The sequence below is a fragment of the Taudactylus pleione genome, unplaced genomic scaffold (genome assembly GCF_031769625.1).
Source record: "Taudactylus pleione unplaced genomic scaffold, aTauple2 ptg000184l, whole genome shotgun sequence".
NCBI lineage: Eukaryota > Metazoa > Chordata > Amphibia > Anura > Myobatrachidae > Taudactylus > Taudactylus pleione.
Genome location: NW_028284586.1, coordinates 2,414,302 through 2,434,119, shown reverse-complemented (window position 1 = coordinate 2,434,119; position 19,818 = coordinate 2,414,302). Strand labels below are relative to the sequence as shown.

Below are 19,818 nucleotides of genomic sequence, written 5' to 3'. Positions count from 1 at the left end.
TCCCAACATGACCCTCTCCAGGAGGGACACAATGCTCTGGTCCTGGACTTCCCTGGTAAGAGGCGGGGCTGCAGCGCAGTTCAAAATTCAAATAGGGGAGTCACACCAACTGTCATTCACATGCTGCCAAACATCACTGGCTGGGACTCACTGGCAGTTGGTGTGACTCCCCTATTTGAATTTTGAACTGCGCTGCAGCCCCAGCTCTGGAGCCTCCACCAATCATAAATTACCAGGGAAGTCCAGGACCAGAGCATTGTGTCCCTCCTGGAGAGGGTCATGTTGGGAGGTATGCCAAAACCTGTGTGGGCCAAGCAAAATACAATTGAGTTTTGTCTAATGGATACCATATTTTGTTTATTGAATGTAAGATTATTGATTCTAGTTGATAAAAATGTTTTAATATAACATGTTCTGAATAAGAGGCTGGAAAATGAATAAGAAGCTAACTTCAGCCTCGTGAGCAGTTTATGTAATGAATGATTAGACGTAGTCACTAACTAGTGAGGTGAGAGGGGGTTGCTGCTATTTCCAAGTTGGAGAAAGGACCTCTGTGACGTAGACACCACGTGACCGCTGCAGGAGGCTGGACCGCTCCTGCGTTACCATCCACTAGGGCATAGAGGAGGAATATATATTTGTGGCGAGGGGACACTTTTGGTCCCCCGTTAGCATCACCGCCCCTCCCCCTTTCAGACCGAGGCACGTGGGTGTGACGTCACAGTGCCATCAGCTCTGTATAGTCTAGACTTAACCCTAGACCTAACCATCATTACAGTGTCACATACACCACGGGGGCGCTTTCCGATGATGTCAGGGGGAAGGAGCGGCGCGGAGGGAGACACGTGTATGAGAGAGAGAGAGTGCGGGAGCTTTGTGTGTATGTACCGGCTGCTGCAGGATGAGCTCTCAAGTAAAGAAGGGGAAGAAGAGGGGGAAGTCCCAGTACCGGGGCGTCTGCAAGCGGCAGAAGGGCTGCTGGCAGCTGGAGGTGGGGATGCAGGGCGTCCTCATCACCTGCAACATGACCGAGAGGCGCTGTGTAGGGGAGGCATACAGCCTGCTGAATGAGTACGGGGACAGGCTGTACGGGGCGGAGCAGGTAGGATGGCCGCGGCTCACACAGTGCACATTATATATACATATATGCGCATTACATCTCCCAGCACTGACAGTAACCTGCCCCGCAGCCAGACAGGTAATGATCACCTACTATACATGGTCCCTCACACTGCCCAGGGCTGTGGTGGCAGCAGGGATGTGTCAGCCTGTGTATCACATATGGCGAGTGGGAACACACTGAGGGGGAGATTTAACCAATCTTGGAGAGAGTTAAAGTACCAATCAATCAGCTGTGCTAGAATAATCATAGAAGCTGATTTGGTTGGTACTTATATTTATCTCTACTTTATCCAACATTTGATAAATCTCCCTAAGGGATCCTGTTACATTGTGCTCACAATAGAACACTCTAGCAATGATTCTGCTAAACTGTCTTCTCTGATTACGGCCATAATAAAGTTAGAATTATAAAGATAAATGACTGTATTTGCTAGGGGAAATTTTTACTTCGTCTGCTTTTTTTTTTTAAACCAACATTGGTCGCATTTTGCCACTGTGTAGGCTGGTCATATTCTAATGCTGGTGTTAGTACATGTTTTTTGTGTACAAAGATGAATTTGGCTCTTATGTAACATGTTGTGATTGAGTAGCCGCAAACAAGGATGTTTTTACATTAAAACTATTTGCCACTTTAATTCTACTATCTTGCCAGACAAATCTCAAGCTATTACACTTTAGAATGTAAGCTCTTACAAGCAGGGCCCTCTCCCCTCTTGTGCTTTTCCTTACTTTACTTTCATCTACTTCGTACCCCCCACCAGGGCACCTAACACTTGGTTGCTTACGCTCTGTTGCATATCTAGGTGTTATGGTCACTAATGTAGCAATGTATATTGTCCTATATTGTATTGTACTGTAAGTCGCTTGTCAAATTATTCATGTACTTTGTAAGGCGCTACGGAACACTTGTGGTGCCATAGAAATAAAGGATGATAGTAATAATAATAAGGGCGTTTGGGGCTGAATAATCAAATCTTGGAGAGATTGGTTGGTACTTTTCCTCTCTCCACTTTAATCACTCTCTCTAAGCTTTAAGCTATCTGCCCCATTTGTCACTTAAGACGTTAATCAATGCTGTTTTCCCATCCATTTTAAGTTCTGTGAAGAGGATGATAAAGAATCAGGCAGTGAGGAGGAAGAATACTACGATGATGATATTGAAGCTGCATTGAAGAAGGAAGTTGATCAAATTCGCTCATCAACAGAGAAGAAGTTACGCAGGTTTCAATTAGTGGAGAGTGGAGCCAATAATGTGATTTTCATTAGGACTCTGAATGTTGGTAAGATGTGTTACAGAATATGGGGTTTCTGTCTTGTTCAGCAAAGTAATGCAGAACTGACCTGAATTAGAGAGATCACATAAACTGAAGATTATTCCCCTTAAATGACTAGTAAAATATGAGGAAGTACAAGGTGTAGTGTCCGTATCACTTATACCCCTTTTACACCGACCTAAAACCCGGGTTATTGAAGGGTTAACCTGGGCAGCTCCCAGGTGTAAAAGGGGAGAGGGTTGGATCGCCGGGTCGAGTGACCCGGCAATCCAACCCAGGTAAATAGCAGGGTTTAATACGGGCGTAGCCCGTGAAACCCTGCTGTGAGAACAGCGCACTCCGGGTCATGATGACCTGGAGTGCGCTGCTAGCCGGCCGATTGGTCTGGCTTCAGTGGCGCTTGGAGATGACGTCATCTCCAAGCGACCACTTACATGCCGGAAAAGCCGGGTCTATGCAGACCCCCCGACTCCGGTGTGAGCGGCGCCGAGTCGGCAAAATTTCGGGTCTGATCTGGATAGGAACCCTGTTCCAACTGCGGGTCAGACCCGGAATTTTGGTGGAAAAGGGGTATTACAGATATACACAGATACAGTAGTATCATCTAACTCAGAGGTCTTCAACCGCTGTGCCGCAGCACAGTAGTGTGCCGCGGGCGGTTGTGAGGTGTGCCGCAGCGCTAGAGCCGCCGGTCACATTAAAGAGCTGTGGGCCGGGCAGCGCTGCCACTGAGCTCCTCTGGGTGGCTCAGGGGCACGCCCGGGCCGTGACCTGCCTGAACGCGGCAGCGGGACATCACAGGTCACGCATGCCGCGTTGCCTGCCTGGCCTGCCTGCCCGCCCCAACAGAGTCTCAGCCAGTCCTTTCCTCCCGCTCGCGGCAGCCAGTCCTTCTCTCCTTCCCGCCTGCGACCAGGCAGTATTCCCACCTTCGCCAGCGGTTAGCCACCCCTTCACTAACTCCTGCCTGCGGCCAACCAGTACTACCCGCCCGTGACCAGCCACCCCTCTTATCTCCCACCCGCCCGTGGCCAGCCAGTACATCTCTCCCTCCAGCGGCCAGGAAGCCCTTTCCTCCTCGCCGCCCGCGACCAGCCAGCCACTGCTGACAGCTCTGCACCATGGGAACCTGCAGCCGATGACAGACAGGTAAGTCTAAAAAAATTTACATTTATTTTTGCTGTGGTAGCCAGTATGATTTGATTTTGTGGAGAGCAATGTGTTGTTTTTTTTGTTTGTTTCTGTGGGGGTCCTTGTTATTTTTTTTTTCTGTGGTTGCCTATGTTATTTTTTTTCTGTGGGGGGTCTATTATTTTTTTTTCTGTGGGGGCCTATGTTTTTTTTTTCTGTGGGGGCCTATGTTATGTTTTTTTATGTGGGGGCCAATGTATGTGTGTTATATCTTTGGGGCCATTGTATGTGTTTTATTCCTGTGAAGGCCAATGCGTGGTTTTTTTTTTGTGAGAGCCAATGTGTATGTTTTTGCATAGGTCGTGCACGCCGCATCGCCGGATGGTGTGCCTTGGCAATTTTAAAATCTTGCCTAGTGTGCCTCGAGTTGAAAAAGGTTGAAAATCACTGATCTAACTAATAAATTAGGTTTGATGGTCTTTTTGCCAAATCCCAACATTTTGTTTGTGTTTTGTAATCTCAAAAGTTGCACTGCTTGCACAGTGCGAGGTTTTAGCTACTTAGACGCACACACAGTTGAAGAACAACGACAAGTTACATTTATATTGCCATTGCTTCCGACTCAGAATCAGATCTATTGTCAGCTTTTGGGGCCAATTTACAAAGTACATGTTGCTGAAATGAAATTGTAAATGAATTTATATGGGAGATATTACTCAGTGGAAAGAAGTTAAGCGGATAGCCATTATAAATATATCTATTGTTTCACTAAGAAAAAACATTTATACCTTTTAGGATTGCATATGGCTTTAGAGTTGACACTTGCCCCATATTTTGTGATTTGATTATGTTTAGCTGTGCAATCAATTAATCCGAATCCTGATTTGTATATTAACGTTAAACAGGAGCAGCATATATGATAATTCTCATTTATAGTTTAACCTTGTAGAAGCTGTTACTGAATGTCCGGTGCACAAACCTGCAAGGGTCTAAAGAATACGATTCTCACTCTTGCTAAAAATTTGCAGGTGGAATTAAATTCCTAGCATTGCCCGGATGCTCACATATCAGTCAGTTACAGCAGCAGCAGTTTTACTGCGCACCTCAATGTAGATGGCCGCGATTTGCTGTTCTGGAATGGAAATCGCATCCGTAGTAATCATTGAATTCCACCTATTCCACCCATAGGATTTGATGCATCCCTAGTAATCACATCTTTAATTCTGAAGATACAAGATGAAATCTAGCCATGATCTGTAGCTGCCTCACGTCTAAAGGATCACAGACCATAGTAACCACAAAAATTTGGGAATAGTCTTTGCTCTCCTCTCTCTCAATTGTGATTAATGAAAATATGGATCATGAATGCCATGTTTGTTTCTGAAATTGACAATTATACCCCTGTATCTTGAGAATATTATGTTGATAATTATATTTAAATGCAACATAATTATGGGCTAATTTAAATTAGGCAACAGTGTGTGGCTATACAGTGCTGCGTACAAATATCCACGAGCCTGGGGCAAGATTGGGCCACGAGGGAGGAGTGTTCCTCTGCTACTCACCCCCCTTGCTCCTAATTGAATTGACCCCTATGTATCTAAGACTTAGGATTGGAATGGGAATAAGGGGGGGGGGGGGTGTAACATATAAGCAACATTACAACTGATGGTGAAAATGTGTCATGTTTTTAGAGCCTGAGAAACTAGTTCATCACATTTTAAAAGACCTTTACACTACGAAGAAGAGGAAGAGTCGGGTAATCTTCCGTATGCTGCCAGTCACTGGGACCTGCAAAGCTTTTCCGCAGGACCTTAAGAAGTATGCAGAGACTTTCTTTCAGCCATGGTTCAAGGCTCCGAGCAAAGGAACCTTCCAGGTTGTGTACAAGGCGCGTAATAACAGTCATATGAACAGGGATGACGTCATCAAAGACCTGGCAGGTATCGTTATTTTCATGTCTCAAGGGGCTGCTGAACGCACAATGCGAGTTGTTTTACGTGATGAAGCTGATAGCTCAGCGCAATGTCCTCACTACACTCATATTAGACCCGGGTACCAGTACTGGAACCATTAGTCTATAAAATAATGGATTGATTGATTGAACCACAATACCATCAGAACGCTGCACAAACCAAATAAGCTTAAAGTGGATCGGTCATTACATTTTTTTTGTCATTCTATTCCTTTACTACATTGTGCACACTGTTATTAGCATACACAAAACTAGGTTTCCAAGTGACTCAAGTTATCCAGGAAATAGTACTTAGCCCACTGTACTGGTCTTCCAAACAGGCCTTCTCCAGCCTGTATAGTAAAATATAAGGTATAGAGGAGCTGGCGTGGGAGTAAGCACTTTTTGGTTTAATTTTAACTAGACTTCTACATGGAGCTACCAGACTACACTATGCTCGCTTCCTCTATCAGGCTATACCTAATACAGCATCGGGCAAGAGTGAGCTAATTAAATGTTCTTTCTATGGTGAGAGAAATCACAATAACCTGGTAATAGATTCTCCTTAAGGCAAAATGTATTTTATATTCTTTAAAGTAGATTCAGTTCCCAGCCCCTGTACCCAAGTGGTCTGTGCCACTCCACCTTACCCTGTGTTGGGTATGAGGAATCCCTGGTAAAATCAATGTCATTTACCATGGAGTAACATTTTATTCCCTTCTCTGTCAGCGGAGGGACCTCCCATCAGTTAGGTCAGGTAGGTGGAAATGTTTGTTTTAACACCTTTTAAAAATCCAATTATATTTGGACTTGGCCATTTCCCAAACCTCTATATGTACTGGGTTTCATACATGTAAGACAGCTATAGTGCACCCACTGACTTACTTGGAACATTACTGTTTATGACATTCCTGTATGCCCTGTTTGAACTTTACACTGTTTCAAGTTTCAGCTTTTCTCTTACTGTACCCTTTTCACTGGGTAGTGCCCCTAAGTTTGTTAGTGATCTTTAAATGAGGTATGATGCAGGAAGTACACTGTGATCATGTGGATGAATAGTATCTTCAAGTACCGCTTACAAATTAAAGCAGCAAAAGTCAACTTGTATGTATATTTATACATCTCTGAAGAACTGTGTTGACTGACAAAATATTTTAATAGGCACTCGCTTAATTTACTTTACTGTTCATTTGCGAATGTGTGTATGATTGTGTTGTGAGTTACTGGAGAGCATACTGCCTTTAAAGCACATGCAAAATAGTGCAGCCAGATGGATTGCTCCCTATGTAAACTGTGCACAATCGCATCCATGAAAACAACCTGCTATAGGCTCCAAAGCGAAAAGTCTGCTCATGTCTGCTATATTTTGCCTATAGTTTAAGTGCAGGTTTGCTCGAGTCAACACATAGTTGTGGAGCACACCACTGGTATTATAGTGTTCATTCTAGCACCCTGCACCTGTCACAACCTGTGCAATTCCTCTTTCCTGCCTGGGGCATCGCTCTTTGCTCTGGTGCTTCTAGCACACTCAGCTGATGCAACAAACTGTTGAGATACAGACCAGAGTGTGCTATAAGCACCAGAGAAGAGAGCTAAACCTAAACACCTTTTTTATGTGATATACTTCTAATCAGGTTTTCATTCTTGCGTCCTAGCTGTCCCCCCAGTCTTAAACCATTTCCTAAAGCCAAGTTTTTAATTTTGTCAGCGCTAAAATTTGCAATAGCTCCTAGAAAGTGAAGAGTTACATTACAGTAGTTATGTACTATGCCTAGATCTTCTGTGGAATGCCTGGCTTGCAGTGTAAGTGTGAAGTAGACCTATTCTGTGATAGCTACATGAATACTGGTACCCACTGTCTCACTGCGCCATCCTATTATTTCACTGAATGTGATTTTAATATTTTGCCTAAAACAGTTGGTTTTACACTTTTCCCTCTACACTTATGTTCTATTACACTGTTACTTTTTAATTGCCTGAATTAACATGTAAATGTCATTGTTTTCCATGCAGCCTGATTGTGATTTTCTGATATATGTATTTGAATCTCATTTGTACCTTAGGAATAGTTGTCAGCCAGAACTCTGAGAACAAGGTGGATCTGAGTAACCCGGAGTACACCATTGTGGTGGAGATCATCAAAAGTATCTGCTGTCTGAGTGTAGTGAAGGACTACACCTTGTTTAGGAAGTACAACTTGCAGGAGGTGGTGAAGAATGACCAAGAGGAGAAACCACAAGACCCGCCTCCTGATGACAAAAAGGAAGCGCCAGAACAGAGTGGGAGTGACCCAGCGCCTGTAGCTGACGCCTAAGCATACCGGCGCCAGTCAGCAGCGTTAGGATTGCCAGTGGACTGGAGATTTCCTAGTAGCGTAGTGAAATGTAAGAACGTTAGAAAACTGGTTGTAATTCAACATGTTGTTTTTTAGTGGTTTGCAGTTGAGCCTAGAATTCTGGTTCTTTAATACCAATACCTGTTTGAAGACATGTTTATGGGCTACTTTACATAGCAATTTACTATGCATTGCAAGCAAGTATGATGTGTTTTATTTTATTTTTTCAGGTTAATGAGCATAGATGTTTTGTCGCAGTTGGAATAAGCTTGCTGTAAATGGCTCAGCTTTGTTTGATGGTTTCATTTTTGACTCTGTAATAAATTGTTAGTGCACATAAAGTTTATTGACAATTGGATACCTTTTTAATGGCGTTATTGTGAAGCGTGTTTTGAGAAATGCAGACAATAGCTTTAAACAGGCTTGATTATACTATTTGCATATAGTGCCATCTAGTGGTTGTTTTAGGCAGTTTTTTTTGTGCGGTTGCTAACTATTTAATGCTAATGCAATAAATGAATAGCATTGTTTGTGTTAGAAAAGTGTGTATTACCCTTTTAGGGCCCAGGTTTGTGGAATGTTTGTTTTATTTAGTATAATGAAATACTTGTCAAAAATGTTGTAAATAAATATATGCTTTTTATTTTCTTTATTGTTATGTGTGTATTATTTGTTTCAGACTGGTCATATTTTGGAGTTTTTTTTATTAATGCAGTTTGGCTTAAAAAGGGATAAAGTTCAAAGAATACCTAAACCTCTAATATCCAAGTTGCCTTATATAAAAGAGCTATGAATACCAATCATCGATTTTTTTTCACGTTTCCTTAACCATTATAGGAAGTTAGAAAAGGAAAATGTATACTTCCACAATCTCAACTTTATATAAATATCTTTAGTTTTGTAGAGCTTCTAAAACTACAGGTTGAGTCTCCCATATCCAAAATGCTTAGGACCAGGGCTATTTTGGATAACTGAATATTCCGTATTTTGGAATAATTTCATACCATAATGAAATATCTTGGGAATAGCACCCAAATATAAGCACAGTATGCATTTGTGTGTTATATACACCTTATACACATAGCCTGCAGGTCATTTTATACAATATATTCAATAATTTTGTGGTTCAAACAAAGTTTGTGTACAGAAATGAAATTCATTTGTTTCATATACACCTTATATACACAGCCTGAAGGTAATTTTATACAATATTTTTAATTTGTGCCTTAGACAAAGTTTGTGTACATTGAGCCATCAAAAATTAAAGGTTTCATTATCTCATTCATGCCAAAAAAATTCCGTATTTCGGAATATTCTGTATTTCGGAGTATTTGGATATGGGAGACTCAACCTGTACTATATAAATACGTGGTCACGTATTGCCACAAAGTGTGGTAGATGTGTATTCCCCCCACAAGGGAACTTGTTTCAGGGGCAATAGAGCGTTTCAACATACCATGTATGTTGCCAGCAGTGTTGTGCGGTCAGGTGAGGCAGGTTAGCAGAGTCTTTCCTGTCATACTTCAGTATACTCCAGAGTTTTCACTATAAAAAGGATAAAAAAATGAAAGAATTTTAAATTAAAAAGTGTGTGGCAGGTGAGGCACTGCCTCCCCTTCCTACCTTTTCTGCACATCCCTGATGAAAACACACCAAGTTTCCAGCACTATATACTGCTGCACCCTTGTAGAATGCCCACATGAACCCTCAGGTTCATATATGTATGTTTAAATCTGGCTCTTGATACTAGCCAGTGTTTCCCCAGCCATTAATCTCACCGCACATCACTGGTTACCAGGCCTTGGTAATGTTCATACTAGCACCCTGCACCTGTAACACCCCATGCACTTCCTCTTTCCTGCCTGGGGTGTTGCTCTCTGCTCTGGTGCTTCTAGCACAATCAACTGCGAAAATATTTCCAATAAATGTTCAAGGTGGACCCAAATGAAAAAATCTGTTAAATTTCCTTACCTGAGTCAAGTATTCTTCCAGGATTGTCTGATAATCACCATGAAGGAGAGGATATTACCCAACCATTCAAGTACAGCTGCTCAAAAAAAAGAAGAAAACCAGACATCACAGTGCATAATGCATACAAAAATCAAATTAAATTCCAACAAAGTAACACATACAATAATGAACATCAGGTAGAGTTTAACAGCATATCTCATCATAGAGACCATCAGGCATCAGAGGTATAAAGCATTCTTTCATAAAATAGCCACAAAACCAGACCTGCATAATACATTTTGATGTCTGACGGGTCTCTATGGTAAAAGATATGCAGATAAGCGATTTCTGTTTTTAATAATTGTACGTGTTACTTTGATGAATTTAAACTGGATTTTTTATTAATGGTAAAATTAATAACGCAACAATGTTTAGTTTACTTCTTTGAGCTGCTGTGTATGAATGGTTTAGGTTTACAGTATTGAAAACGCGATGTGTTCTATATTTAGTTATTTATTTATAAACCTCACTTGTTATAAGAAATGAAATAATTCACCCCAATACAGATTCTAAAATAAATGATGCTTTTTACTTAAAGACAGCCTAATTATACATGTATTTTGCCAATGCAGAGTTACAACAAAAACATAACACTTAGGTTATTTCAGCAGCAGTAGGAATACTTGTAAAATAAATTTGACACCCAGTGCAGCATACCAACCAATTTCATACATACGTACAGCAACGGCACCAGCACCCTCGTTGTGTGCTCTCTTCTCCATCCTCTAAGTGTTCCCCGACTGCTCCCCCTCCCTCTCTCTCTGGGGAGTTTTAGACTATAACTCGTCCATATCTCTAATACATCCAAAATGGCGAATATTCATTTATTTAATATTCATACATACTAGACCCTAATTGGTTATGTGTCTCTTAACCAGAATATTGACAATATAATGTGTTATCATCTTTTTCTCTGTTCCCATGTAGCTTCTAGCTGCTGCTTCTTGCAGGCCAAGGCTATCTTGATTAACTTTTTATTTATAAAGTCTGAGACTTGTCTGCTGTTCTGCACACACTAAATACTGACATTTTAAACCCATAATTCTTACTGCTAGAACAAAATGGCTTACAATTCTTATTGCTAACCACTAAACAAGATGGCTGCTTTCTTAGTTCTAACTTGTACATGTGTCTGCAGTTAATCACACCTGTATAGAAATAAACACTAATCTGTATATACTTTTTAATACATTATATAATATACCTTTAGATCAAACATTAAACAAAATGACTAGTTCAACAGGGACCCATCTATTTACTTTGGAGAGGGGAGGGTAGGCCTCAATCCTCTCCAGGCCTGAGACCATTCAACAAATGCGACCCAGCTGCACCTCACACAACCTATACTAATACTAAATCTCATCTTAAACATTTCTATACATTCTTAATTGCAATAAAAGTAATAGTGATATACATAAGCATGCATATATTCGTGAATTGCTGAAGAGATGTGTACAGTCCGCATATTCCTGCGTTATCAGCATCTTCAGCTTCAAGGTGATTTTAGGACACTCCTCGGAGACTACTTGACTCCGATAAGAAAGTTTGGTAGGGTCCTTGCCAGGTTTGGGGATAGTAGTAATCCTAGCTTCCAACACCGGAAAATCCAGCTTGTTTGGTAGAGTCATTATACAATGGCGTATGGATTGGCCCTAGTTCAGACTGGAAATGAATATAAAAATTATATGTGAAACCATCTGGACCAGGTGCCTTATCTTTCGGCAGGGACAAGATGGCTCTCTGAACCTCCTCCACATTCCAGTCTGCACATAATGCCAACAAATCGTCAGGTGAAGTTTAGGGAGATTAAGAGCATCCAGGAAGGAGGCAATGGACCGTTCTGTGGGCTGAGGGGTAGACTGGTCATCCTGAAGATTATATAGTGTCTCATAATAAGCAGCAAACTGGTTTGCAATATCTCTGGGGTTTGAAATCGGACTACCGTGAGGATTAGTTAAATATTTAATGTGGTTAATGGCATTCTTGCCCTTAAGTTTACGCGCTAACAGTTTACTGGCCCCATTACCCATGGTATAGAATTTTTGGCTAAGACGGGCTATGGCACACTGAACACTCTGGAGAGAAAGTGCATTGAGTTTCCTACGGGCTTCATCTAATTCAGATTGAATGCGAGCGTCACGAGGGTTGGATTTATTTTGGCCTTCCAGGCGGATAACCTGGGATTCATATGATACCTGAACTTCTGTAGCGATAGATTCCGATAAAGTTTGTAATTAAATTTTTTGGTACGGGGCCACCATGACCATATATTGGTATTTAGAATTTAAAAAAAAAAAAAAAGTATTTCACAAGGAGGCACCTTTCCTTTTAGATTATTCCTTGTCTACAGCGAGGATCACAAGTTGTACTGCCCCTCTTAAAAGAGACGACGTGCATAACATTTACCTCTGATCAAATGTTGATTACAAGCACCACAGTCTTTGCTTTGTTAGGTTACAGATTATCATTTATTGATTAAAGTCTGGCTATAAAGATTTTAATAGTAAAACAATAAAATTAACTCTCTTGATTTAGTTATATCAATTACTTAAAGAAGTCATTTATGGAATACATTGAAAATGTTGTGAATTGATAGAATTTGCATTGGTGTAGTCTGCTCCTGATGGAGTTTAATTTTACTTTAAATATTTCAAAATATTAAGATATTTTAATATACTAAAATTAACCCTTCTAGGAACAAGCTCGCCTATACGCCTGCTGTTGAAGAATTCGGGAACATGCCTCTCTGAATAACAAACTGACAAAAAATAAGAGTTATGCAATTATATATATCTATCTCTTTCAGTGTGGGTATAGGAGTGTGTCCCTATAGAAAGGGGAACAAAACAATTTTTTAGCAAAGCTTTTCATCTTTATTTGTATGTTTTTACATGTGAATTGTGGTGTATACTACACCAAATACATTTTATATTTTTTATATATTACCTGTCTGTGGAATACCTACCTTTTTATGTTCAACTGGGTAAGACATCTACCAGCTGAAACTATAATAGAAATGTTTGCAATATCCATCAGCTTGTGCATTGAAAAGGAGACCATAGAGTCGGTGGAAGATTGAGAATTATACCACCTTTAAAGATACCTTTATGTGAATATCTTGTACTTACCTTGGGCGAGTGTCCAGGAGGGATCTCGTTTATTGTGAATTAATATAGAGCCTGTGAAAACTTACCATTCCATTGTCTCCATTTTCTTCAATGTATTGTGTAAACGCCGAGGAAGATATCGCTTATTGTGGACAGAAGATTTCCAATATATATTTCACCACATATAATTAGATGCTCATAAGTGAAACAGTGCTTCTTTGTTCTTTCCATTTCTTTTAGAAGTATTGCATTTGGGTATAGTGTAAGCTCAAGGAGAGGACGGAGCTGCTGTTGATTACGGTTGTTTTATAAGGGAGACAGGAGATGGAGACGAGAGAGACTACATTAATAAAAACAGTATAAAAGCTCAAAAACCCAGAATGCGATATACGAGAAGGGTGTGTCATCCCAAATTAAGGCTAGATCTGGGGTTGGTGCCTACTGCCTGGTTAATTAAAACACGTGTGGTTAAAAAAAAAATATATATGTCCGCATGTTAAAACAATAATTCATATATTTACACTGTAATAAATAGCTGCAGAGGCAAGTTGATTTATTGAAATACGTGTTGAAGTGGGCAGTTACACTTATGTGACCCCCTTGGAAAGGAAAACCTGGTGCAGCCCACCCTCACTGGACTAAGAGGCAATGGGGGGCACGCGCCCGGGACAGGACATTGTGACTGTTAAAAAGAGGAGACTGCTTCTCAGCCTGCCCAATGGAGTCCATGAGGCAGAGCGGCGCGTGCAGGCAGCTGGATAGTGGACCTGGACTGCGGCTTTAAGAGGGAGATTCGGGGGGGGGGGACACGCTGGGAGTGTGTTGCTTGAGGTGAAGGAGACGGGACTTACCGGATCGCGCTGTGAGAAAAACCTTTGCCGGGATCGGTGTGAGCGGCGAGGATCGTCGCTGACAGCAGGAGGTCCGAGTGCGGAGCAGCCAGAGAAATGCTCGGACACTGCCGGGAGGAAGCAGCGTCAACAGGGGCCACCCCTGAGCCTTCCCGTTTCTTGGTGACGGACAGCTGGGCCAGAGAGTGCCAAGAGCTAAGGCGCGACTTCCATTGAACCGAGCAGGACGGAGGTGGAGCAGTGAGGGAAGAGCAGTGAGTAATAATCCAATCCCTGCTATCTTACACCCATCAGTCAAATTAGCTCCCGGCTAAAAAGGGACTAGCGGCTGGGGAAACATTAATAGACTCAGTGCAGCAGTGCAGATAGTCCTCCAAGACTACATTATACAGGCAAGAGGAATTAATCACAACAGCAGTGCAGCACAAGTGAGGAGTCAACTTGAATAAATAAATCAGCAGACTGCTATACCTCTCCTCTAGTGATAACCACTACAGTGCATAAGTTTATATTACATCTGTTGGAAAGGACAAGAGTGTAAACAGCAGTGAAGCGCTGAACCTCATATCTGTGTCCCCATAGGACTTTCCATTATTCTAATAAAGTGGCCTTGGTATAGAACTCCATAGAGACAATAAACCAGGATAACAGTAGCCAGAAGAGACTGCTACAATTAACTTAAATTGAGCTTATTCAGTTACAAGTCAGCTACTTCTAAGGAGATAGTGTTGCATTAAACAGTCCTCAGGTCAGCTATCAACATTATCTAACAAGAGCAGGCAGAGAGGATTACTTTGGGAATATCCACATATCCTAAAAAAACAAAACTGTAATTGATTAAAGAAAGACATATGCAGGATTTGGCATAAATAGTGGACATTTTGACTAATTTCTGCAAACTTAACCGCCAACCCGGGCAACACTGCAAACACTGTCTAATAGACAGATAATTCCTTGCATGCAGGGGTAGAACTAGAGACTTTGTTTTTGTTTTCTTGGTGCACCAAGTAACTGTCGTTAACCTTTCTTCATGCCGAGTTTTGCCAGTTCAATGTGACAATTATATGCATGTGTACCATTAACCCGTTACTTCCACAGTTGGATCCGGATTCCAGAGTTCCAGCCATAATAAAAAAAAAAAAAGGATCGAAGTGTATCTTTATTCTGTTAAAAGAGTGTCCATTCTTTGTAATGTCATTGTTTTACTGAATGTTGGTGTGAACAATTGCCTTTATCGTATAAAAAAACTGCTAAATAAATACTTCTTGTAAGTGTACCCTATTGCCTGTATCTACTACTTACCATCAGAACGGTTCCAGGACTATCCAGAGCTGGGGAACTGGTAAGAAACTATAACGTGACATCACACTCATAACAGACTTTAGCATTGACTTTCGGGTGGGTCTTACACATGTACATCGGAAAGAGTTGTAAGCAGTTTATGGTATTCGCACTTCCAGAGATTAATATATTAAAACTTAGCTGTTATTAGTGTAAAAGTAAGATTGTTATTCCAAAAATTAAATAAAAATATTTATATGAGACAGCAAAATATACACTGGGAGAAAATTAGGGAAGTAAATGGAAACAATGAATTGATGTCAGGTAGTCTCACCGAGAACAATAATCAGTCATAAGTAACCAGATAAGTCAGGTGGAGAAGGGGGTATAAGTTTGGCAGGATGAAAATGGAATGTTTTCCTTCAGGCTAGTAGGGCAGAGACTTTCTTTGGAACTTGCAATGCAATTATTTTATTTCTGCAGTTGCCAGAGAGAGAGAGGTTGGACTTATCCAAGCTTACAATGTATGTAGAGAAAAGATGGGGAAAAAAAGAGTATTTGTTGAGTAGGATGCATCTCAAGAAGCATCCAGCTCAATAGCATGGGCATTTGCACCAGGGCCCTCATTCAGACCAGCTCGCAAGCGGGCTGATGGTGGGGCACTGCGCACGCACCGCGCGTGCGCAAGCCCCGGAGCGAGTGAGAAATTCACTCGCTCCGAGGCTCGCTACAAACGGGGCGGCTGTCGATGTTGATCGACAGCTCGTCCTGTTTTGTAGGCGGGGAGGGGGGGTGGCTGGACAAACGGAGGCAATCCTGAAGGAACGCCTGCCGTTTGTGGGCGGCCCTACTGCTGTCACTCGTGGTGTCAGTAGTGAGCTTCCTGGAAGCTCACTGGGGCTTGCAGCAGACGAGACCCTACTACAAGGGTCTCGTCGCAAGCTCGATGCTCGCGATAATCGCGACCATCACCTGGCCGCTCGCAAAAGCTGTGGGTGGTCACCCACAGCTTAGCGAGCGGCCAGGAGGCCGGTTCAAAAAAAAAAAGCGTCCGCCCTCATTCAGAGCGAGCGCTCACTTTTTGCGAGCGCCTCTGAATGAGGTCCTAGGTGTATTTAAGATGTTACAGTTTAGTAACTGTTATGTAATGTTATTTGTTTAATAAAAGGCTTCCTTCCCACCAACCCTCTATATACATTCACTATACTGAATATTTTAAAATTATGCTTGTTTCTGCTGTAAATACTATTAGTCTTGATGGTTATTTACCAAGGTGCAAACCTGCACTAAAACCATAGCAACAGAACAGACATTGCTTTCATTGTCTGACAGTAGACAGAAGCCACTTGCTGATTGGTCGCTTTTAGTGAAGATTTGCACTGCTGAGTTTAACAACCCTCAATATCAGTTTTTAGACCAGAAGGGACTTTGTGCTGCCAAACTCAGTTACATTTCTTTGAATATTTGAAAATTTCTGTTACATCAGAAACTAGAAAAGATATATAGAATAAAGACACGCTGTCCGAATAATTAGCTAATAATTAGCCGTTTTAATGACACACATAAATATCAAGATATAACTATTTAACCACTTAACTGACAAATTCTTTTTCCAAAAACCGCTCCAAAATTGTCGGTGTCTTTTATGATTGAATTAGGTCAAGAACATAATTTTAAACTTATCCATCACTATTTTATTTGAAATTTTTTTTTTAAACCCAGTATACCATAAAAATAGCAAATTTTATGTTATACTGTAGTGATGGCCATTGACAGCTGTACCATTGATGGTTCAACCATCGTTAGAAGCCATCAATTGTTTAGCGATTGGGCAAGATCTGTGTAGACCACAATTGTCGATGTTTCCAAAACATCGATTGTTGGCTACCATCGATGGTGCAACATTGATGGCCACCAGCAATGGCAAACCACTTGTTTTCAGTCAGACATCGATGTTTGCAACCCATCGATGGTTGACATCCCTAAACAGAGGCTCTGCGATATCTATCGAACATATATGTATATATATATATAGATAGAACATATATGTATATATAGAACATATATGTATATATAGAACATATATGTATATATATATAGAACATGTATGTATGTATATATAGAACTTATATGTATATATATAGAACATGTATGTATGTATATATATATATATATAGAACATGTATGTATATATATATATATATATATGTTCTATATATATATAGAACATATATGTATATATATATATATAGAACATATTTGCATATATATATATGCATATATATATATATATATGCGCATATATATATATGCATATATATATATATATTTATGCATATATATGTATATATATACGCATATATATATATATTATATATATATATATATTTTATTATGGCCAGGCCCCTTATAAAAGTGGGCATTATGGGGGAGGAGGAGCAACTGAGACTGGAGGGGGTGGCCCGGATACTTAGAACAGCGGCGGCTACCAGAGCCGCTGCTGCTGTCTATACACGGCCAGTGATCACTGTGTGATCACTGCTGTGCCGGAGCCACAGCGGGAGGGTGCCCCGCTGGCGGCCGGCTAGTCAGCAGCGGCGGCGGCTACCATAGCCGCTCTGCTGCTGCTTCTACACAGTGATCATGCTGATCACTGTGTGTTCCCGGAGCCGCAGCGGAAGGGTGTTCCGCTGGCGGCTCCGATACATAGCAGCAGCGGTGGCTACCAGAGCCGCCGCTGCTGCTTCTCACTGAAGGGGGTGGGGCCGGGATATACTGGAGCCTGCAGCCACGCCGGGAGGGGGGTGCCGCCAGATGCCCGATCACTGTGGCCAGCAGTGATCGGGACACAAAGGAGGGGGTGCCGCTGGTGTAGAGGGACCAGAAGGTCCCTCTGATATAGGCGGCAGTGGGAAGATTAACTTCCCATAGCCGCCTAGTGGCCATTTCTGACTGGTCGTATCAGATACGACCATGTCAGGGAAAGCGCAGCCTGGTGTGGTCGTATCTGATACGACCATGCCAGGCAAGTGGTTAAAATAACATTCACCAGGTCCTTAATAGCTTATTTAAAATATCCTAGGGATACTATATATTGCATGCATGTGTTTGAGACAGTTTATCCTTTACCAGTGTCTTAAACATCCTGCAGCCCAGAGCAGTAAGTCTGTTATCCGTGTATAAAGCCCAATACTGATTCATTGGATGCAAATGAGTCAATCAGATTTCAGCAGTGTAGTTCCACAGGTATTAACTTGTAACAGACTATCAGGCTATAACATTGTGCTTTTTGACATGCAACATTGTAACACTGCAGTTGAAAAGTCAATATGCTTGTACTTTTGGCATGTAAAAAGGCAAAGTTTCAGCATATAAAAAATATATACAGTATATATATATATATATATATATATATATATATATATATATATATATAAAAAAAAGTCACTCAGTTTTGGCAAGACAGTTCTCCAGGAATTGCTTTGTAGCAGACCCAAGCAATTCCCAAGATAATGGCCCTCATTCAGACCCACTCGCAAGTGGGCGCACGTACGTTAGGCGTACGTACAAAAATATTTAAATTCAATGGCTCGCTCGTATTTTCGTTCGCATCTAAAATGCCTCCCAAAACTCTGACGACCCCTCCTCTAACTAACGAGCGTACGAAATAGCGAGCGTACATCCCCGAAATGGCTTGAAAGGAACGCACGCACAAGTATAAACAGGAAGTGGCCTTGTCAGATGTCGATTACCTGCTCCTTTATTCTGCCTACCTCCATCAATCGTATCATGCCAATCAATGTATCAATTAGCTTAATTGTTTGTTTTTTTCAACACAATGCAAGAAACTTTACTCTTGTCCGTGTTTGTGTTTACCCGCAGAATACGTACGGATGAAACATTCGCTTTTATTGTTCAAAAAACATGTGAACCACAATTAAACAATTGTACTATTGCTGTGGATCCCCGCATATTTCCCTGGGTTCATTTCTTTATTTAAATTTGCTTACGCATGTCACTGCATCAAGCCTATCATAACTCTCCAGAGATTTCTGGCCCTGTCGAACACATGACTCATACACTAACCAATAAAATTGCTCCTGTTAATTTCCAAAATACATTAGCCAATCAGAAAATTTTTACACACTTTATCAAAAATGATTTTTAAGAAAAACACCATTGCCATCATGAGAGCCTCCGCATTCACCAGGCGCGAGCTGCTGGTGCTTACGGAGGTCATGGATCGCCGGATCACCAGCCAACCCCAACCCATGACCAACCGTCAGAAGCGCTCCGCGTATGCGGAGGCACGGTCCCGCCTGCGGTCCTTCGGCCCACGCCGCAACATCGGGCAGCTGGAGCGCAGGTGGTCCGACCTGCAACGGCGAACGCCCCGCTTGCTGGCATGCTTTCGCATGCAGATCCTGGCAAGTAAGTGTTATGTCTTGTGGTTTTAATGTTTGTGTGTGTGGGGCAAACTGCGTGTGCATGTTTTCCTGTCTGTTCTATTTATTATTTGTACTCATATCTGCGTGTGCATGTTTTCCTGTCTGTTCTATTTATTATTTGTACTCATATCTGCGTGTGCATGTTTTCCTGTCTGTTCTATTTATTATTTGTACTCATATCTGCGTGTGCATGTTTTCCTGTCTGTTCTATTATTTGTACTCATATCTGCTTGTGCATGTTTTCCTGTCTGTTCTATTTATTATTTGTACTCATATCTGCGTGTGCATGTTTTCCTGTCTGTTCT

General features: G+C 41.5%; 1 protein-coding gene across 1 annotated transcript; it reads left to right on the top strand.

Moving 5' to 3' along the window:
• The first annotated feature begins 774 nt into the window (after positions 1 to 774).
• On the top strand, positions 775 to 8,468 carry THUMPD1 (THUMP domain 1 NAT10 acetyltransferase adaptor). Its single transcript, XM_088476144.1, has 4 exons — positions 775 to 1,102; positions 2,219 to 2,402; positions 5,222 to 5,470; positions 7,545 to 8,468. Exons 1-4 carry the CDS (start codon positions 902 to 904, stop codon positions 7,793 to 7,795), a joined length of 885 nt encoding a protein of 294 aa, XP_088332270.1. The 5' UTR covers positions 775 to 901; the 3' UTR covers positions 7,796 to 8,468.
• The last annotated feature ends 11,350 nt before the right edge of the window (positions 8,469 to 19,818 follow it).

What these genes read in the sequence shown, in the direction of transcription:
- THUMPD1 (XM_088476144.1), top strand. Translation starts at nt 902, where the DNA reads ATGAGCTCTCAAGTAAAGAAGGGGAAGAAGAGGGGGAAGTCCCAGTAC. An exon ending in CATTAGGACTCTGAATGTTG is followed by an intron (nt 2,403 to 5,221) that starts GTAAGATGTGTT and finishes TCATGTTTTTAG; the next exon opens with AGCCTGAGAAACTAGTTCAT. An exon ending in CGTCATCAAAGACCTGGCAG is followed by an intron (nt 5,471 to 7,544) that starts GTATCGTTATTT and finishes TTTGTACCTTAG; the next exon opens with GAATAGTTGTCAGCCAGAAC.